Source organism: Dasypus novemcinctus, chromosome 13 (assembly GCF_030445035.2).
Source record: "Dasypus novemcinctus isolate mDasNov1 chromosome 13, mDasNov1.1.hap2, whole genome shotgun sequence".
NCBI classification, from domain to species: Eukaryota; Metazoa; Chordata; class Mammalia; order Cingulata; family Dasypodidae; genus Dasypus; species Dasypus novemcinctus.
The window spans coordinates 5428142-5449336 of record NC_080685.1 but is presented as its reverse complement, the minus strand read 5'-3'; the positions used below and the strand labels follow the sequence as shown (position 1 = coordinate 5449336).

The following is a 21195-nucleotide window of genomic DNA, read 5'->3' as shown; positions in this document are numbered from 1 at the left end:
ATGTCTAACTCAACAGTTGTTGGTAGAGATTTCTTTTAAATTGTTTTAGAAAGAGAACTGTAGGAAGACGGCATTTATTCCCTGTAGTACATTTAGGAGGCCAGTTGCTGGGCAGCTTGTCTTTGTAGGGATGGACTGCGAGACCAACAGCCCCTTTGTGTGGGGAGCCACTCGCACCCGTTTGCACAGGCAGGCCCCGTTGAGCACCGCTGTCTTACACGGTTACTAAGGGCGCTCCTTTTGTACCCAGAGTATTGTCCTGGCAGGTGCGTTAAATGGTCACGCAGGTCTCCCAAACCTGTTCCCTGCTGTCAACCGAGGTCCGACTTGGGGTAGTAACCTAGCCACAGCGAGGGCCTCCCTGACGCAGGCACCTTCAGCAGCATGGGCTCCGGCCAGCCAGCATGCTTCTTTTCTAACATGTCTAAAATTGTTTTTGCCCCATAAAGTTTGAGCAGATTCTCCAGCTTCACTGAAAAACCGCAGCCATCCTTCCCCCTGAGGCATGGGTTTAAGGCTGCCCATTCCCTAAATATTCACTGCCCTTCGTTCATGTGTCAAGTTCTGAGCTCAGGGTCTAGAGACAAAGGTGGCAAATGAAGTGGACCTGCCGACCAGTAACTTAAGTGTGAAGTGTTACCTCAGTGGGATGTACACAGCACACACAGGTTTCTACGTAAAGAAGAGTTAATTTAGAAAAGAGAGGACTGGGCTGGGCCACAAAGAGTGGTGTGCCCTGTGCAGGGCTTTGGGGGGAAGGGGCGGCAACAGGTGCCCTGGATCTGTGGCCAGGCTCGGGAGGCAAGACGAGGCCTGCTGTGCTCACCATTCATTGCAGCCTGTAGTTTGGAACTGAGTGTGAGGCATGACCTTGGACCAGAGCCAGGGGATGCTGTTATTAGAAGTTATCAGAAGGGCCCTGTTTCACGTCGGGCACGGGCCACTGGTGACTCCGTTGGAGTGAGGTGTGGGTGTGTTTTCATTCTGGAATCTGACGCTGCTACATGACCACATGCATTGACCACTTCCATTACAGGCTTTCCTTATTTTCCCTTAGAATTAGAAGCCAGTGAATTGAAGTTCCACAGCGGTGCATTGACGAGTAGTGGTAGCTTTATGGAATTGTTTATTTTTAGTTTGGCAAAGGCTAGGCAGTAAATATCTCGATTAGTAAACTAACGCAGCATGGATGAGAAATGCCCACAAGGAGATCAGGAGTTAGAAATAACTGACTCAGTTAATTGAAGGAAATGCTTGTATTACTTACCCATCGTTAGAGGATAGCCATACTCTCCAGAATGCTGCCAGCAAGGAGGTGCTTTGCATTTCTCAGGTCGGAATTTTTCAGGAAGTTTCTCTCTTTAAAAGCCACTGTACTTGGATATTGACCTATCCCTGTGTGTCAGTAGCCTATCACAGTGGGGCAGGATATTGTATGTGCTTATCGAAGCTTTTTATCCTGCATTTGCTTTTGATGTGACCCAAAAGGAATTTCATTATGAAGTACTGGGGGTAGTTTTTCATTTTTATATTTATATTCACATGGTATGGCCTAATGTGTGAAAATATGTAATGAAAACACACATGTGGCACTGCAGAATCACTTACTTGCCTCAAGCTCAGTGTCTCTATATTATATTTGTGATCTCATTTTAAGTTTGGGAGAAAAAACAGAGGTGATCCACAAAGCTTGAGTTCCAGAATTTGTATTGGTGTATCGAGTCATGCTGCTCCTGTCACTCCAGCATCTTTAGGAAATATGAAGCATTCAGAAGATAAAAGATTGGTGGTACAAAATAAATATTTTAAGTGTTACAGTAGAAGGGAGTTCATTTTTTAAAAGTTAACAAAATGCCATTATTCAGTTGTCATGCTGCTTTAATTTTTCAAGTGTGTGTTTTTGTCCATCTGGACTTATGGCATGCATTTAACATTGTAGGAAAAGGTCTGTTGGAATTATTCCCCCCCCAAAAATAAAAAATAAAAAAGAGGGTGTGTAAAAAGATCATTGTCTCTTTATACTTAACAATTCACCACCGATCAGCTCTCTGTGATCTCTGGGGGATGTGATGAGGATTGTGCATCTGCAGATTAAATTTCAGTATGTCTCCTCTCTGTTTTGTAGGCTGGAAAAAGATAGCATTCAGCAGAGCTTTAGCAACGAAGCAAAGGCCCAAGCCCTTCAGGCCCAGCAAAGAGAGCAGGAGCTGACACAGAAGATACAGCAAATGGAGGCCCAGCATGACAAAACTGGTAGGTGGTAGGGAAAGATTAGAGCCTGGGCACTCGCTCACAAGCCAGGCCCACGCCTTACTGTGAAATGACATCAGGAACACCTGTAACCTTTGGCTGGCCGAAGGGAGCAGCTGCTAACTACACCGGAGATTCCGAATTACATATTAGTTAGCGTTTAAAAGAGAAAATGGAAAGTATTGCCCACTGTCTGTTGATTTCAGAGTGCTGCTCTCACATCTGTTGCACCATCTGGATTATGAGTTTATTTACCTGTGTTCAAGAAACGTAAAGCTGAGAGAGACCACAACAAAGTAGAAAAACAAAGGGCTTGTTTTTGGCTGGGTTTTCAGGCACACATGTTATATAAAGAAAATAGCATCAGAAGCTCTGCGGGAAATGCTCTGAGCTTACAGTTAGAGTCTCCTGAATAGCATTGAACAGTTCCCACAGTACACACATTATAGCTACTCTAAAAGCCTAATGAGTTTGCTTCAGCATCCAAACTGGAGAAAAGCTTTAGCCATTAATCGGTTCTTAATTCACTGTCGCAGCTGGATGTAATTCAGTGGCTCCAAATTGATATGTTCCTTTATTTAATCTTTGCAGCTCTGAACATTTTTAGCATTTGTATGATTTCCCCACCTCCCCCACCCCAATCTAGAGTGATGTTTAATCCTTTGCATTCTTCAAGTTCTCAGAACTGCTGTTAAAATTCACTAATACAAGGCATTGACCACAGCTGGCAGCTTGGCTAAAAATTGCCATCTTTCATCACATTGGCGCTATTCTACAGCCCGAGTTGGCCAGTAACTCTTTACCTTTAATTTGAAAGTAAAATGCACTTTTAAAATAGGCAGTTTGATTTGCTCAGTCGGAGTATTATGTAGTTCCTTTCACTTTTGAGTTGTGTGTTCACAGACAGTGGTAGTCAAAACAAGACAGTGTCAGTCATTACAATTCCTCACCACGCACTCCTAGCTCATTGTACCATTACAACAAAAGTTTAATTGATCCTGTCTCTTCCAGAAAAATGTTCCTTAATTTTGGTGCCTTGATTTATTTTGCTTTGTATGCTCTATGCTTTTTGTTAATCATTATCTATAAGTGGAAAGAAATAAAGGGGCTTATTTAACTTTATACTAAAAAGCAATTTTCCCATGATTTAATGTTTGCTCTATTTGATACACAGTAAAAAAGTTCTTACTCTGTAGATGAAAACTTGCTAACATGAAATTTATTAAATAATCTATTTATTTAGTAAGAGGTATATGTGATATTGACTCACATAATTCCCTCCAGCACTTTCATTTTCAGTAGAGATTTTCTTCTGACAGACGTTGGCCAGAAGAAATGAAAATTCACCAGACTTATAATGTTTTTCCTCTGAAAAGAAAAAAGGGAATTACAGGATAAATTATTGTTTATTCTCACTGCTAATAGGACCCCAGTGATCAGAGAGGCTTGGGCAGAATCTCTGTGTGACTGTAAAACCACCTTAGGAGCATGTCCTTTTATTCCACACACACACACACACATCCAAAATCACTCTCTTCAGTTTCTTTGCTCAAGTGCACATTGAAGCTCCTGCTGCTAACAATAAAATCCACATTCTAAGGAATACTAGGTATTTCATTTTCATAATTAGAGAAGTATATGCGAGATGAGGGGAAGTGAAATATGTGTGCAAATAGGAAACATAAGCCATGAATTACAGTGTGGAAGAGACTTCCTCAATGATTTTAGTTTTCAATTATCTGGTGCTGGTAATTTTTGACACTCTGTTTCAAGTAAAAGAGCCAAAATAAAAATATTTATCATACTTTGTATATTATGAAGATCTAAGCATCTATGACTCTACCTGAGATTTGACAGTTTATTAAAATGTGAGAACATTACAACAAGCCGGAAAGGTCAAAATGTTTCTGGTGTGTAATTATTAAGAAAATGTCTCACAAGATTTAGCTTCTTGCCAAACAAGAGTTCCTTTGCCTTGGGACCTTGAGAATGGCCTAATGGCGCATGAGAAAGGTGTCCTGCCTTAGTGTTTACTGTCTGCGTATGGAAGTACTGCACAACTACATCCACAAGCATCTTATATTGCTGCGGGGGTATTGTTATTTCTAGAAAATGAACAGTATTCATTGCTGACATCCCAGAATACATTTTTGACAAAGTTAAAGGAAGAATGCTGTACCTTAGCCAAGAAACTGGAGCAAATCTCTCAGAAAAGCAGGTAGGTGATACTATACTTTGAGAGCACCATTTGTGTGAATACTATAATTTGTCCTTGAAAATAAATAGCATCTCTACTGTTGTATGGTCTAATGTGAAAACTAGATATCTGCTGATATCCGTTTTCTATGGAAATATTTTCTTAATTGTCCATACAGAAACCTTGATGTTTTTTCATGATTATGTATACATACTGTTATTTTAACTGTTAGAATTGAAAACTATGCAATTTCAGAAAACAAAGGTCAAGCTAAGAATTGTTCTAATAAGGGATGCAGATAAATGAGTCAAGCAGTTTTAAAATCTTGTGCTGATCCGGTTAACACATTTTAATGTATTATCGCTGTGTTATGAACACATAAAAAGCTCTTTTAAGTCCATGAGAATAGATGAAATGAGTATACATAAAAAAGAACATGGGTGATATTTTGAAATAAATAAACTGAACTCCTTTTGTTCTCCTGAAATTGCTTTATTTTAATAGAAAAGCCATCGTTTATTTTATATGTCACTGCTCCATTGATTTGGTTCTTAATGAATCTTTTCCTGCGTGTTTTCTAATCACATTGTCTCAGTGAATAGATTATTTTATACTGGAAATCATGAGAGGCCTGAGTTCTGACCTTGGTTCTGACAGTACCTGTGTAACCTTGGACAGGTTTATTTGACCTACTTGGTAGTTTCCTGTAGTTCCCTCTTTGGTAAATGAATGCAACTGGGCAGAATCACTTTGAATTGAACTGTAAAAGACAACATTCACATAAATTTCTAGATGTCCAATATCACATCAAATGATGACGTACTGGAAAATATCCCATATATAATGGCTTCTGCATTTTTTGAAACTCAAATTTACTCAGACAGGCAATATGGCTCAGCAAGCAAACTCATGACTTAGGTATCTCATTCCTAAAGAATTTCTAGGAGGACCAGAGCATATCTGGTTCCTCTGAGCCCTATTTTGGATTCTTGAGTCAACAAGCTGCCTTAACTTATGGAATCCTCATTCCTGAATTTTTCAGGGAATCAGAGAACTTGTGAGTCCAGTTCTTCCTGCTCACAGGTAGGCACGGCCTCCTATAACCAACCAGAATGTGCTCTGACACATGTACCTTCTCAGTCTTGTTTGTGGGGAGGCGAAGAGCACAAGGTGCCAAAATGCCAGATATTTTCAGGAAATGTGGCAAGGAAAAACCAAATGATTTTGTCATGAGAGAGACCTTCATAAAAGATTAACAGCTAGCTATTCCTAACCAGAAATATTTGATTTGCCTCATATAGATCCAAAAGCAAGTAATTTGTTAAGAACCAATGAACCAGATTGTATAATTTAGGAAATAATGACCCTGACCTGCGGTTTCATAATACTGTGTTGTGTTTAAGATTGCTCTGTGAATAATTATTGAATATCTAGCTCTCTAGAAAATGAATAATTAGGGAAATGAAGCATCAAAAAATACCAAGGCACTAGATGTGCGATATGTATAATTTAATTCTCACCACAGCCTGGGACAGGAATTATTTATCTTTTTGACAGACAAGGAAACCAAAACTCTGAATGTTTAAATAACAGGTAAGTGGCAGAGCTAGAATTCTAACCTAAGTATTTCTGATTCCAAAGCCTATGATCTTTCTTATGATAATTTCAATATTTGATATCTAATGCTAAAGAGAATCCAAGCCAAAGTCATTGAGACTGGAAAGCTTGGGAAAGAAAAATGAATCTTTCAGTTCTCCTAGAGAAGTCGGCATGCTTGGCATGCAAGGGTTGACTTGAGAGCCTGGGTTGGCCTGTGCCCTGGGCAGCTGGGCCCTCTTTTTCCCGCTCTAGATCTACATCTTACTGTGCACTGGTCTAGCGATTTGAACCTCAGCACCCCTCCAGCCCATCACTGTGACTTGGAAGATTGCACTCCATACGGGTTTGTTGGGGAAGGGGATGATGAACAAGTGACACAAACAGGTTTGGTGCTGCACTCCACATCCTGATCTGACTGATTCCAACCTGTGATGACGGGCAGTGTGTAGGAAAGAGCACACTGGAATTCAGAAAGAACTAGGTTTGAATCTTGTTCTGCCCCTTAGCTATATAACCGAGAGTACATTGCCTAATGGCTCCAAACCTCAGCTTCTCCATCTGTAAACAAAAGTCTAAAAACCACTTTGCCAAACTGCTATGGGAAGTAGAAAAAGAAAACACACACACACACAAAGTGCCTGGTGCAAAGCTTGGCACGTACACAGTGGTTGTTATTGCTGGCGCTGATGGCATTGTTTTAAGGGTCTTGTAGTTGGGATACTACCTCACCACGCTATTACTACCTTTGACAGAGAAGTCCGAGTGCCATTCACCGACAGACATAAAGTCTACGCCACAATGAAAACCTTTAAAGGCCAAGCAGGATTGGGAAACTAGGGATCTCGTTGTGTTTCAGATCTGAAGAATTAAAATAGGCATCGACTAGAACTTCACAAGTTGGTTCAAAATGAAGGCCTGGCAAGTAGTAAACACTCAATACATTTTAACTGTTACTACTTTTAAAACTTTTAAAGGCCCCTAAAACATTTTACCAGCTTACAAAATGTGCATTTCATATGTCTCATATGAAAGTGGAGGATGGTTAGATTGTGAGTTTAGGGATTTTCTGTATTTGATTACTCTTTATTTTTTATTTTTATTTTTTTAAAGATTTATTTATTTATTTAATTCCCCCCTTCCCCCAGTTGTCTGTTCTCTGTGTCTATTTGCTGCGTCTTGTTTCTTTGTCCACTTCTGTTGTCATCATCGGCTGGGGGAAGTGTGGGCGGCGCCATTCCTGGGCAGGCTGCACTCTCCTTCGCACTGGGCGGCTCCCCCCACGGGGCGCACTCCCCACGCTTGGGGCTCCCCCACGTGGGGGACACCCCTGCGTGGGGCGGCACTCCCCGCGCTCATCAGCACCACGCATGGGCCAGCTCCACACGGGTCAAGGAGGCCCAGGGTTTGAACCGCGGACCTCCCATGTGGCAGACGGACGCCCCAACCACTGGGCCAAGTCCGTTCCCCTGATTACTCTTTAGTTTCTTGAAGATCCAATCTCATTTCTCGCAGGCTCCCTACATGAAAGCTATGGCATTTTCAGTGACCTATTCATGCCAAATTTAACATCCCATATTAATGTTAGCTTCTGCTTTGAAACTACTGTAAAACTTGAAATTGTGTTTTAATCAAAAGAGCTCCAAATGTTTCTTTTAAAATAAAAACTATAAATGTCTTAAGCCAGCAGTATGGCTTTGCACAACTTATACCAAATTTTGGGGAAAAAATTTCCCCTGTGCTTTGAGGTGAAGAAAATCTGCAAGTTTTTTTGTTTGTTTTGGTTTGGTTTTTTTAGCTTTCTAGTGTCTTGTCATTGTAGAAGCTCAGTCTCCCGAAGAATTATATAACCTATGTGGATGATTCTGGTCCGGTTTTACTAAGGTCGCTTGTGAACATTTTCATCAAGGTAGGCGTATTTATTAATTGATTAGAAATTTAAAAAAAATTTTTTTTGGCCGTCCCTTCCTTGCTGGCGACATTTCTCTAGTTTTTCTGTTATTTGAAGTTCCATATTAAACAAATGGATTCATACCGTTGAAAAGAATCTTTCTGCTCAAGGCGTCGTCCTTTGGTTGAAGCCCGTGCAGAAGGGCTAGGGAAGTGCCAATGCGGGTGCGCCACCCCAGACCCTCTCCCTGGGCCCCGGCCGCCTGGCGCCCTGATTGGAAGTGGCTGGCGCTGCTGAGTGTGCGCTCTGCCCAAGGAGCGCGGAGCCGCGTCCTGGCCGTGACTCTCACTTCTGCTCTCTGGAAGCCTCCGCAGAGATAGCGCAGGACTTCCCTGCCGCACACGACGCCCTGCCCCTAGCCCCCGGGTTTGTGAGCAGCACATGCCGTTTTAAAAACTAAAACTGCAAGTCCAGTTCTCTGCATCTTATATAGCTTGTGTTTGGCCATCAGACAGGAGAATTCATTCCATTTGCTTCTGATTGGCACCGGGCAGACTTGTAGCTGAGTGGAAGCTCAGGTGAACTGTAGGTACGCTTTGGTCTGCATTCCCCAGTACTCTGAGATCGTATTACAGTTGAGGGCTTATTTTGAGGGAGGTAATGGAGCTATTAAAATGTCCGTGGTGTAACAGTGCTTGTCCTGTCTGAACGTGAAGGAAGCATTCCCTCTTCCCCACGCTCAGCTGAACCAGCAGTCAGACGGGGCCCAGTGATCTGCAGTGGATCTGCAGTCTGGCCCTGGGAGGGAGGAGCGGGGAAAGGTAGAGCAGTGCTGGCTAGCTGCGGAGGGGAGACAGGCAGGTGCTGGGTTAGCCTCCCAGCGTCCCAACCTGAAAAGAGCAGTATGTAGTCCATGACCCGGGGCTAAGTGGTTTCGCTGCCTTTTTCCCTTTTCATCATTGTCACTTTCTGGGGTTGCTAGGCTTGTGGATTGATGTCTCACACTGCCCATTGTGTATTTGTGATTTGCGTTTTGTAATTAAGAGGAACAATGGGAGTCCATTGGGTCTCGTTATATATAATGGTTGGTTTAATTTGTTTCACTTCTATCTTGTTAATTGTAAATTGATCATTAAGATTTGAATTCTAATCTGTCACCAGGGTTGTGAGTTTTGAGGCTAGAGCAATGATCCTGGTTTTAATCACTGATGATGAGAAACAAATTTTATAATTTTGGTACATATTGCAGTTCATATATTTTAACACTGTATTTTATGGTGTTATAAATATTGTTAAATGACTTTTAGTATAGTTTTACTGTGTGGACTATAATGTATAAATTACATTACTGTTTTGGCAACAGTAGGTATCCAACTGTGTGAGTTTAATTGAAGTAAAAAACACACACCCGGTTGAACTATTTTTTTTTTCCCCTTGCATTCTTAGATGATGTTAGGTTGGGATATTCTACAAGAGGAGACTGATAATGGCCTCTGCCAATTGTTACCAATAAGTCAAACCGGAATCTAAAATAATGAAAAATTAAAGTGTCATATTTTCTCGTAATAAGTTGCTATTGTAATCCTAATTATAGTAGCAAAATATTATTTTATATTTCATACAGATGCAGTCACACAATGTAACTGGTATATAAAAATGCAGAGAAAAGTTCATGTTTCTGTAAAGTCAGAAATTGCCTAAATTTTCTATGAAAATGGATTAGAGTCAATTATCCTTTTATATGAATCTAGGATAATTGTACAGCCAATGTAATTTCAAGACTGACATTAGAAACTACGAAGTTTACTCTTTGTCCTTTGCATACTACCAGTTCTATGAACATATCATGGACTCTTGACAGATAAAGAATGATGTCTCTTTATCTCTACCAAATTTTTATTGAACAGTTGAAGTTAGCATGCAAAGTACCCTGAAAAAGAAAGTCATATATGTGTACATGAGGAAAAAAACAAACAAACAATTGTTGGATTAACACACATGATAGTAATATGTACTTTAAAAATAATATTTCTATTTTTGTGATTATATAAGTAATACATCCTCAATATATTAAGAGAATTGGGAAGATACAAAGAAGTATTAAGGAGAAAACTTCTTGTGACTTTAGCACCCAGAGATTACTATTGTTACTTTTGACATATTTCCTTTCAGTCATTTTCTATGTGTAAGCAACTGTGTTTATATACATAAATTTATATTGTGATTGAGATTATGCTATATGTACAGTTTTGCATCCTGCTTTTTCACTTGATATGATTCAATAAACATTTTTCTATATCATTACATAAGCTGTAAACATAATTTTAATTGAATAATGTGCATAATCATTTATTAGACACAAGGTATTTCCAATTGTTAACTCTTATGAATAATAGTATAATAACTTTGTACATAAATCTGAATTTTTGATAATTCCCCTTAGGAGAGATGCTTGAAAGATGCCTAAAAGACTTGTGAACCTTTTAAAGACTACTTACTACTTTGCTGACGGGCTTCACTAAATTCTGTTTATTAAATGCACCTATATCAGTGTGTGACATTGAAAAGAAGTAAGAGGCAGTATGGCCCAGTGGGTAGAACAATCCCTTTAGAGCTGGACAGACCAATGTTTGTATTTGGGCTCTGCTATTCACCATTTGGGTGGCCTTAGACATGTAATTAAATCATTTATTTAACTTAACAGAGGAAATGAACGCTCTTTGTACTTTTTTAAAAAGGGGGATGGAGTTGGCGCTTAATTTATTTTTTATAAATGTTTTGCCAGTTCTTTGCATTGGATTTAATTTTATTTCTTGTTTTAAATATAATACATGTCCATTATAAAATCCAAGAGATATGGAAAAGGACAAATAATGAAAAGACAAATCATTCCTAATCCCACAACCCAGAAATAATCAATATTAATATTTTGGTATACATAAATATTTTTGAAATTATAAAATGGAATCACATTGGGCATGCTGATTTTTTAATATTTTTCCTTTCTTGTCAATATATCATATTTTGGGTCAAAAAATAATAGCAAGAAATAACCACATTATCAAAAAAGCATCTTGATATTCCATTGTATAAGTAATGTAACCAATCTCCTATTGATAGATTTCTGTAAACTCTATTTTTTCCCTTGCGGTTTTTCTTTTTAAAAGTGTCCTTTGCTTGCCACCTACCTGAGAATACATAGTCTTCTGTATTTTTTCTCAATCTGGTTTAGGGATTTTTTTTCTTCTTTGGAATTTATTTTAGTGCATGTGTAATCTTGGAAGAGTACTAAATTAGCAATTAAAACTCCCCCTAAATTCTTTTATATTATATGTGATTTGAAAAGAGAAACATAAATCATTATTAACTGATTTAGACTATTTCAAATACAGGTAAATTCTTATTAGAAGTAGCAAGTATAGATTGCTCACTTGATCTGAGCTTGAAAACAAGATAATCCATGCCCTCCTGTATAATCTAGAAAGAAAGATGGGGCATAAAGCACAACTCAAAAGAATAATTTATAAGCTAATGTATGCATAAAGGTTAGAGGTAGTTTAAAAAAACTGTGCTGACACATTGGGAACTGTGAGGTATAATTAGGACAGGCTTCCTTTGAGAGGACACTCGGACCAAGACGAAAACCAAATGAGGAATGAGATGAACTAAAACGAGAGCTCGCTCCACGTGTGTAAAGCTAAGCTAAGGTAAGATTGCCCTTAGTGTATCCAAATCCATTCCTGACCAGGAGAAAAAAGCTATCTTGCCTTAATGGCAGAATACTTTTTTGAAAGGAAATACATCTATATCAAGAATCTTAAAAGTCAGACAACAAGCCACCAATGATAAAGATCTACTTATATTACAATATGTAAGAGTTTTTAAACTTTCAGTTTTAAGTGATGAGTTAATCGACCATGAGGAGTTGGTGACAGAGGGGGCAGTGGGCAGTTGTTTCGAATTAAAACAAGGATAGGGATACAATTTTTCTTAAATAGACATTTTTCTTTTTTTTTTTTTTTAGGATTTATTTATTTTTATTTATTTCTCTCCCCTTCCCCCCCCCCCCCCGTTGTCTGTTCTCGGTGTCCATTCGCCATGTGTTCTGTGTCCGCTTGCATTCAGCGGCACCAGGAATCTGTGTCTCTTTTTGTTGCGTTATCTTGCTGCATCAGCTTTCTGTGTGTGGTGCCACTCCTGGGTGGGCTTTGCTTATTTCACGTGGGGCAGCTCTCCTTGCGGGGCACACTCCTTGCACTTGGGGCTCCCCTACATGGGGGGGCACCCCTGCGTGGCACGGCACTCCTTGTGCGCATTAGCACTGCGGGTGGGCCAGCTCCACACGGGTCAAGGAGGCCCTGGATTTGAACCCTGGTCCTCCTATATGGTAGATAGACACTCTTATCAGTTGAGCCAAATCCACTTCCCAAATAGACGTTTTTCTTATCTTCAAATGCTGAGACTTAAGATAGTGATCTGAGGCATAGAAGAGGTAGCCTGTTTCCTGAGGGACATCAGCTTTCCTCAGAGGACATGTCTGTGATCCCAAATGAAACATGTGAAGACAGAAGTTTAGAGAACTGGTGCCTGACTCAGCAGAGAGGAGGAAGATGAAACCTCTAAGTGTCGACAGAGGGTGACCTGTGTATGTGAAGCAGGCTGATCTGCTCTCAGAATTCCGGAAAAACCTTGGAAGGCGGGGTGAACCATGGGGGCTGAAACCAAAATTGACATTTCCACCCGTACCCCATGCCGCCGGCTGACTACCCCTTCCCCCCTGGGGATACTAGCAGCTTTTCCTCTGAAGACATGAAAACAGTGGGCACCTAGACCACCACAACCAGAGGTCTCCACAAGAGCCAGGGAACTAGGGGACCCTTCTCCTGAGAAACAGAATGGCCCTAGAGAAAAGAATTACTGGTGCAGGTATTTGGAACTCTCCCACCAGAAGAGATGCGTTACTGCTCATCACTCCCACTAAATCCCGCTGGTGTGGGGAGGAGAGAAGTGCACACGTGCAGATGATCATAGTTCAGTACTTGGCTAACAAGGACCAGTATTTGTGTAGTCATTTTAATGTAAACACTGATAGTGATTTGATACATAACTGTGAAATACTGGTAATTCCACTATAAGATGGTGACGGAGGAAAGGGAAGGGGCAGATAAAAGAGTTTAATCTTCCCTACTATGGGAAGTCAGTAGAAACGTTTAAACTGGTGGAACGAGAAATACTGTATAAGCATATTTAGAAATACAGAGGTCAAAACTAGAAGAAATAGCTTTTAAAAAATTTCAAGTATGTGTTGGTGCCTAGCTGGATTGGGGGATCAGGGGCAGAGGACTGCTGTTTTCCTTTATTATGCCTTTTGGAACTATTTGATTTTAACTATGTGCCATTAAATTAGCTATGTTAATTAAAAGAAACAACTCTCTGTTATGGAAATTAGGCCCAGGGTTATTCCTTTAACAGCATGGTGGCTGGCCTATAATCGCCACTCAGTAAATATTTGTTAAATGAATGATAGTCTTTAAAAAAGAGAGCAATCTGATCATTATTATTTTTGTCTTTTCCCTTGGAGAACCATCTCTATTAAAGTAAGTTGTTATTCATTTATCTAACACTTGAGTGCCTACAATGTGTTTATTCTTATACAGACAAAATGCAATTTCTGAAATGTTCTTCTTTTATGTAAAATAATTTTTGTTTACGTTATTAAGCTTAAGTATGGAATTTAGGATAATGTTTATGTTATACGATAAAAATATGCTCTAGTAATAAAAACCTTTAACATCTGTCATTTCTGCTTTCCCCTGTCCAGATCTGAAATAGCTCAGCTCAGTCAAGAAAAAAGGTATACATATGACAAACTGGAGAAGTTACAGAAAAGAAACGATGAATTGGAGGCACAGTGTGTCCAACATGGGAAAGTACATGAGACAATGAAGCAAAGGTAAGAAGAGTTTAATAATCGACAAATGTGCCATATACTGAATGTATTTGATTCATAAACCAAATGGGAATGCCCATGGAATAAACAGAATTCATGATTATCATGCTACTCAAAGAACATGTGCGAAATGCTAATGAGATTATTTTATGTGTTTATGCTTCCTCAGCTTAGGTGGTGGTTATATACAGAGAGGAGAGAATGTCTTCTCCTAACTCGTCTTTAAAAACATAGAATCAGATTTCATATAGAATATTATAGGTATAAGTTGCTAATATTGTAACATAGAGGAGTTTTGAAGCTTCTCTTCTAGAAGAAGGTTTTATATGATTTTTGTAAGATAAAGGTTATACTAGGCCTAAAGGTGTTAAATAACTTATCATAGGTTGCACTGGCAGTATTGCTGGAATGAGGATTTGACTCTACATGCTTTGCTTCTTTCCGGTGGTGTTACTTTGAGCAGGTCACTTAACCCCTCTGGGGGTCAGGTCTTCATCTTCATAGTGGGGCTAAGAAGACTTCCTTTGCCAGTTGGTAGAAGATAAGCTATAGGACTTATAAGAGCCATCTAATAAATTATACCAATGATAATTGCTCTCTTTTTGTAGACGAGGAAACTCAGGCTCACAAATGTGCACTTGTATATTGCCTCAGAGTTGACAAAATGCACCCAGACATACCATCTTTTGTACTGCAAGGTAAACCTGGGAAGTAGTTGCTGTTATCATCTCTGTATCCAGATGGAGAACTGAGGCTCAGAAAGATGAACTTGCCAAATGAAGGTCAAATAGCAAATTAAAGATTCATTTATTCAACAAATATTTATTGATTGCTGCTATGTGCCATACTCTTATTGAACAAATATTTATTGATTGCTGCTATGTGCCATACTCTCAACCATGTGCTGGCAATAAAATAACAAAATAGATGTGGTTCCCCTCTATTGGAGCTTATAGCCTTAAAAGGTAGATGAATATTGACAAAAGAATTCCACAAATATCTAATTTATTACAATAATGGTCATTGCTATGAAAAAAAAAGTTCTTTGTTGTACAAACACATTTAATAAGGAGACTTACCCTGACTAGGAAAATCTGCACTGAGAAAATGACACTTGAAATGAGTCTGTAAGTGATGGGCGAGGGATGATCAGCCTTCTACAATAGGAGCTGGCAAATTGCACCCGGCCCGCAACCCATTTGGTAAGGTCCAGAAGCGCAGCCAGCCGGGTTCACTCATTTGCGTGTTGCCTGTGGGCACTTTTGTGGTGCAAAGACAGTCGAGCGGTTGTGAGAGAGGCCATATGTGCCTCTTGCCCACAAAGCCTAAAATATTTACTATCTGGCCCTTTCCAAAAAAAAGTTTGTTGACTCCCGTAGTAGAGAAAGAAAAATGTGACACTGAAGGGTCCAAGGTAGATACTCTGAGGAAGAGAGAGAAACAGTGTGGTCGACATCAAGAATAAGAAAAGTGGTGTGCGGGGAGGCTGGAAGCCGGACCAGGGCCCAACACAATGCCCCGCCTTCAAGTTTTTATGACAGATTTTTTATTGTATCCTGTAATTAATGGAAAGAAATTATAAAGTTTTGTGAAAACGAAGGAGACTGATGTGATAGGATTTGCATTTTAAAAATAGCCTCCAGAATAGACAGTGGGTTGAAAGAGAGCATAGTGTTGCACAAGTCCAGTCGGAGGCTACTGGGGTAGTTGAGTAAAGTGACGGTGGTGGCCTGGGCTGAGGGGTAGTTGAGTAAAGTGACAGTGGTGACGGGGAGATGCAAACAGGCCGGTGGAGTATCCAGGAAGTAGAATCAACAGGCAACTGATTGGATATGGTAGGTAGGGAAGAAGAACATGTCAAGGATGACACCTGGATTTCGGGCATGAGCAATGGGGGGTCAGTGGTGTTATTTACTGAGATCTAGAGAACACTCAGATAGAAGTAGGTTTGTGATAGAGATGGCCTTGGTTTGGTATGAGACCTGCACTCAGTCCACACTGAACTTCCTATTCAGATGCACTGCACAAGCGCAGGTGGACAGAAGGGACCATTGACATTGGTCTATAGAGGATACTTAAAACTTTGGGAGTAAACAAGGTCACCTAGAGCAAATACTAGAGTAAGAGGAAAAGAGGGTTTACTGAATCTTAAAGAACCAGCGTTTTTAAACACAAGGCGGAGGCTGGCAAACACCAAGACCAAGTAACTGCAAAGTAAGTGGAAATGGAAGAGCAAGTTAGCATGCATGCTGCAGGGTGGGAAGCTCAGGAAAGAGGATGCCCTCTACCAGACGCAATGCAGTAAGAAAACCACAAAGTATCCATGGCACCTGGTGACGCAGACGTGATTGGCTGCTTAGGCGAAAATATTTTTACAAGAGGAGTGCAGACACTGGACTAAGTTATGTTAACTAAGCTAATGTGAGTTGAAAAACAAAATAGCAAACAGAGCACTTTCCATGAGATTGGGCTCTCAGGAAAAGTGGTGGATGCCTGGGGGCACACTGACCAAGTGGTTTTGAGAGGACTTTTTTGGAGGCAGATTTCTTTCTTTTTTTTTCCTCTCCCCTCTGCCAACCCCTCCCCCCACCCACCCCCTGCATTGTCTGTTCTCTGTGTGCATTCGCTGTGTGTTCTTCTGTATCCATTCGCAGTCTGTCAGTGGCACCGGGAATCTGTTGTGTCATCTTGCTGCGTCAGCTCTCCGTGTGTGCGGCGCCACTTCTGGGTGGGCTGCACTTTATTTGCATGGGGTGGTTCTCCTTGCTCGTGGGGCTCCCTTACGCGGGGGACACCCCTGCATGGCACGGCACTCCTTGCGCGCATCAGCACTGCGCATGGGCCAGCTCCACACAGGTCAAGGAGGCCCGGGGTTTGAACTGCAGACCTCCCATGTGGTAGACGGACACTCAGTGCGCTTCCCTGGAGGTGGATTTCGGGACAGGGAATTTTTGTTTTAAGCTGAAGTAGAAGTGAATGTCTTCAGTGCTGATTGTGACAATCCAGTGAAGTTGCGTTTCCCACCTGGTGGTTTGACTCCTGGTACTCACGGAGTTTGTCCAGGGAAGTTTTTAGTCATGGCATCTTTTTCAGTTTCTATTTTGAAAGAACGAATGTTCATTCTCCTGCCCCTCCTGGAAACCCGAACAACGTGGGTGTCCCCACCACAGGCCTGGAGCTGGGAGACCCACCCAGGGGTGTCCTGCACTGCCATACACCCACAGCACCATGTCCCCACCACTAGCCAGCCTCGCTGCTGGTCAAGCATGTGCATTTGCGCTTTTCCCTCTTTTCCTGTACAGTACGTAAAAACCAGTATCCAAAAGTGTGGAGCAATTGAAACATTACAAATTGCAAATTAAAAAATTATTTGCTCAATAAAATCAGTTTTATTTTGAAAATTTTCTTTATTATCACTAAATTTTTTCTACTGGAAATGTGTGGATTAGGTAAGCTCCCTCCCCTAAAGAGGCTAACAGCAAAAATGCTAAATATTGCATAGAGGAAAGAAGGAAATTATGAGAGCCAGGAACAGCTTAGAAAAGTTGGTCTTTTTCCCCTAAGATTATACCAGTTAAAAGCCAGTTGGGGCTCCTAAGCAATCTCTTTAAAATTCTGTTACTCGGCATTATTGATAAATTCTTAAGAGGACTGGAAATCATGGTTTGATTATATTTGATTGTGAAGACCTGTAATTAAATTGCTTTCCTCTCAATAATGGTAGAAATCTACCACCCTGTAGGAAGTAGAGTTTTGATCTGGGAGTAGATAATAAGTTATTTCCAGCAGCCTGTGCAGTTATCAGAGTTAGAAGGCAGGTGCTATTATAATATATAATATTGTGTAAAGCTCACCTGGGAGGTTAGATGGGAAAGGGACCCAAAAGAAAGTTAGGAAAGTGCCAAAGACCTAAAGTAATTACACTCTGCTTAGGCTAGGCGCATTACCCGGAGACGGATATTTCATTCATCAGGTATCTCTTCAGTGCTTCTTACAGTCCACTCTCATTCTTTTCAGTAGTTACCTTATAAAGTTGCTGCGAACACTGACTTAGTGGCTGAGCGACTACTGAACCACTGCTGGTGGGAGAAATACAGGGCGAGGCTCCTGCCCGCCTCTGCCACAGTTTCCTCAGTCGGTCAAGACATGGCCTTGTTTTATGTGGGATTCTGCTTAAAGACGCCTCAGTTGATGTCTGTTGCTGGTCCATTAAGCAGACCTCACAGGAGCCCACCGCTCATGGCAGCTCAGCTAACCGCACCTTTCCTCAGTGAGGCGTCCAGCCTTCCTGGGTTAAGAGCGCTCCGCCTGTGGCCATTTTAAACAGTGAGATCAGGGCTCTAGCCACACCACGAAGAGAACCCGTGCTTAGGACACGGGAGCTGAAGCGAGAAGGCTGGGCCTCGCCGTGCGCCACCTCCCATGGAGCATTCAGCCAGGGGACTCACGGATTTTTGCCACTTTGTGCGTGTTTGCGAGTGACCGCCAAAGCACCGTGAGGATTAACTGGAGGTTACCAATGCGTTTTAGCAGCTAGGCAACTGTGCACACTCAGGCTTTGCGTTGCCTGAGGCCCGAAGGTGTCCTGGCGTGCTTGGGGCAGCAGGAGGCAGCCCTGCCCTCATGAACGTGCATTTTCTCAGCTGTCTTCAGGCTCTCCTCCTCTGTTTTGAAACCCAGAACTGAGAGGGTAGAGGCAACCTGCAGAGTCGCAAAGAGCACGCCCCCTGGCAGCATGTTCTCCGGGCTTCCTGGGTCTGCACCTTCCTACAGTGTGGTCCTGAGCAAGTGCCTTCCTCTTCCTCTTCCTTGCCATCTTCCTCTCGTCCTCATTTCCAAAACACCACTTTATAGGTTGTAAGTTTGCCTGAAGTAGACCACGAGAAGTCTTTAGTACCATGCCTGGCACAGAGGAATGTCTTGTACTACTGTTGAGAAATAAAAAGCATCACCTTGCAGGGAAAAATATCTAACGAGCCACTCCTGCCCCCGCTTCTGTAAATCAGCCCGTGAGAACATGGCCTTGCAGGAAAATATCAGACGAAGAACTCTTGCCCCCCTGCTTCTGTAAATCAGCCCACGACCTTGCACCTGCCTTCTGCTTCTGTAACCCCCGCTTGCAAAATTTCACCTAGCAACGCGTTAGCCCTTTAAGCAAAAGTCCTGCTGATCCCACATAAAATTCTATATAAACCTATGAAAACTGGAAAATGGGGCTCAGAATTTGGAGACTGACCCTCCTCTGGGCCCGCACATAATAAATCTGTTCCTCTGCCTCTCCGAGTGCCGTCTTAGGTTTCTCTGCCATTCAGAACTCCTGGCTTTGCTGCAACACTACTAGGAATTCATCCGACAGAGATTTCCAGGCCCTAAGGTGTAGCGGGCGTTCAAGATTCCGGAGTGGGGCAGGAGCTCCACAAGGTTTCCATCCATCCAGGAAGATTGTTTACATTATGGGTTAAATTTGCTCTTGTGAGCCTACTTGCCATGTTTCCATGGAAACATATTTTCCAAGGAAAAATATTTTCTGGATTTTCAGCAACTAATTTTTGGAACAACTTTCTGGGCCATAACTTGGGATGCGCCCGTGACACTCTCAGCATCCCTGAGTCGGTGAGTGTATGCACGTGTGTGTCTTCTGTTCAGTTGCGGAAATTTTCAACATGACTCTCAAACCAAACTTCAAGAGGGATATCTTTACCTAGTTTTTAAAAAACAACCTAGAAACCAAACCATCTTTTCTGCATAGTTGGGGGAGAGTAACAATCATTTTAAATTCCCGGGTGTACTTTCATCCATTAGGTCTTTTCTTAGAAATGGAGAAAAAAAAGGCTAACAGAGTTTCACTTTCATTCTTTGGGGGGCTTGGGGGGTGGTTTACATCATTTAAAGTTTTTAAAGAAAATTTCAAGAGCATAAGATGCCAAGAAATTTTGGGAGGCAAAAATTCTGACAAACCATCTTTAACCAAACAACTTTAGTATTCTTGTAAGGTTTCTTAAAATAAGCTTGCCTGTCTTACTGTTAAGTCTGGAGAATAAAACAATTTTTTTAAAAAAGTGGTGCACATGCATTAGAATTGTGCAAAGAACCAGAGGCTCTGAGTATTGACATCTGTCTTAGCCAGGGTTCCTGTTAAAGACCAAGCAGGTGAAGTTCTCCTTTTCTATTAGAGGACAAATGTATATTTCCGTGCTTAAAATCCTTTAAAAACTTCTTCCAACGTAAACCTCTTTTACTCAGGGCACTCGTTAAAGCTAAATTTCTCTGATTTTGCCTTTTAAGACGGTTGAGAACTTCTGATTAGCATTTTCATGCTCCTAACCCTTGTATTTAAATCACTTCCCTCCCCTTTGCGACTTTTTGCTTGCTATCTGCTCTCTGTGTCCGTTTGCTGTGTGTTCTTCTGTGTCTGTATTTATTATTATTGATTTATTCCCTCCCCCGTGTGTGGCTTGTTTGCTGTCTGCTCTCTGAGTCCGCTGCTCTTCTGCACTTCACTTGTCTCCTTTTTTGTTGTGTCACCTTGTTGAGTCAGCTCTCCACGGTTCTCTCAGGCCGGGCGACACTCTGCGGTGCTTGTGGACCAGCAGCTCTCCATGTCGTGCTGAGGAGCCTGCCTTCGCAAGGCGGCCCCAGGACGCAAACCCAGGGCCTCCCATATGGTAGACGGGAGCCCACCTGATTGAGCCACAGCCGCTTCCCTTAACCCTTATATTTAAAATGCATTTTAGTGCTTTTAAGTTAAATGCGGTTATCATTTCTGCAGTCATGTTTGTTGCTTTTCCTTAGACTCTGTAATTTAAATATTATGTATTAAATGGGAAAACCTAAACTAGATTGCCAGCTTGTGCTCTGTCCTTTTTTGATCAAATCAATTTTATTGATACATATTAATAAAGCATAAATCCATCCAAAGTGTAAAATCAATGGTATTCAGTATAATCACATATTTTTTCATTCATCACTTCAGTCATTCTTAGAACATGTTCATTATTCCAATAATAATAATAATAAAAAAAACCTCATCACCTCTCAATCATTCTGTTCTTCTCCTGCTGTAATAGCTACTATTCTATTTCCTTCTCTAGAATATTTATATATATAAACAGTCTTTTATGTGCAATAACTCCCTTCCTTATACTTTTTTCTGTAGTTTTTTCTTTTTTTTAATTGTCTTTTTTAAAAAAAGATAAAAAGGGTGCACAAATCGTTATGTTAAAAAACACAAGAGGTTCCCATATACCCCCACTCTCCACCCCACCCCACTCCTCCCACATCAACATCCCCTTTCATCAGTAAGGCACATTC

General features: G+C 41.1%; 1 protein-coding gene across 6 annotated transcripts in view; it reads left to right on the top strand.

Annotated features, from left to right (window-relative positions):
* SDCCAG8 (SHH signaling and ciliogenesis regulator SDCCAG8) overlaps positions 1 to 21195 on the top strand; it is a 260026-nt gene that overhangs the window by 180915 nt on the left and 57916 nt on the right. For 4 of the 6 annotated variants that reach the window (XM_058309409.2, XM_058309410.2, XM_058309412.2 and 1 more), the window contains 3 exons: positions 2126 to 2253; positions 4360 to 4468; positions 13756 to 13887. In XM_058309409.2, coding sequence (XP_058165392.1) covers positions 2126 to 2253; positions 4360 to 4468; positions 13756 to 13887 — 369 coding nt within the window. Of the gene's footprint in view, positions 1 to 2125; positions 2254 to 4359; positions 4469 to 13755; positions 13888 to 14492; positions 19215 to 21195 lie in introns of those variants that run through there. The other 2 variants (XM_058309411.2, XM_058309413.2) reach the window with 2 other exon arrangements.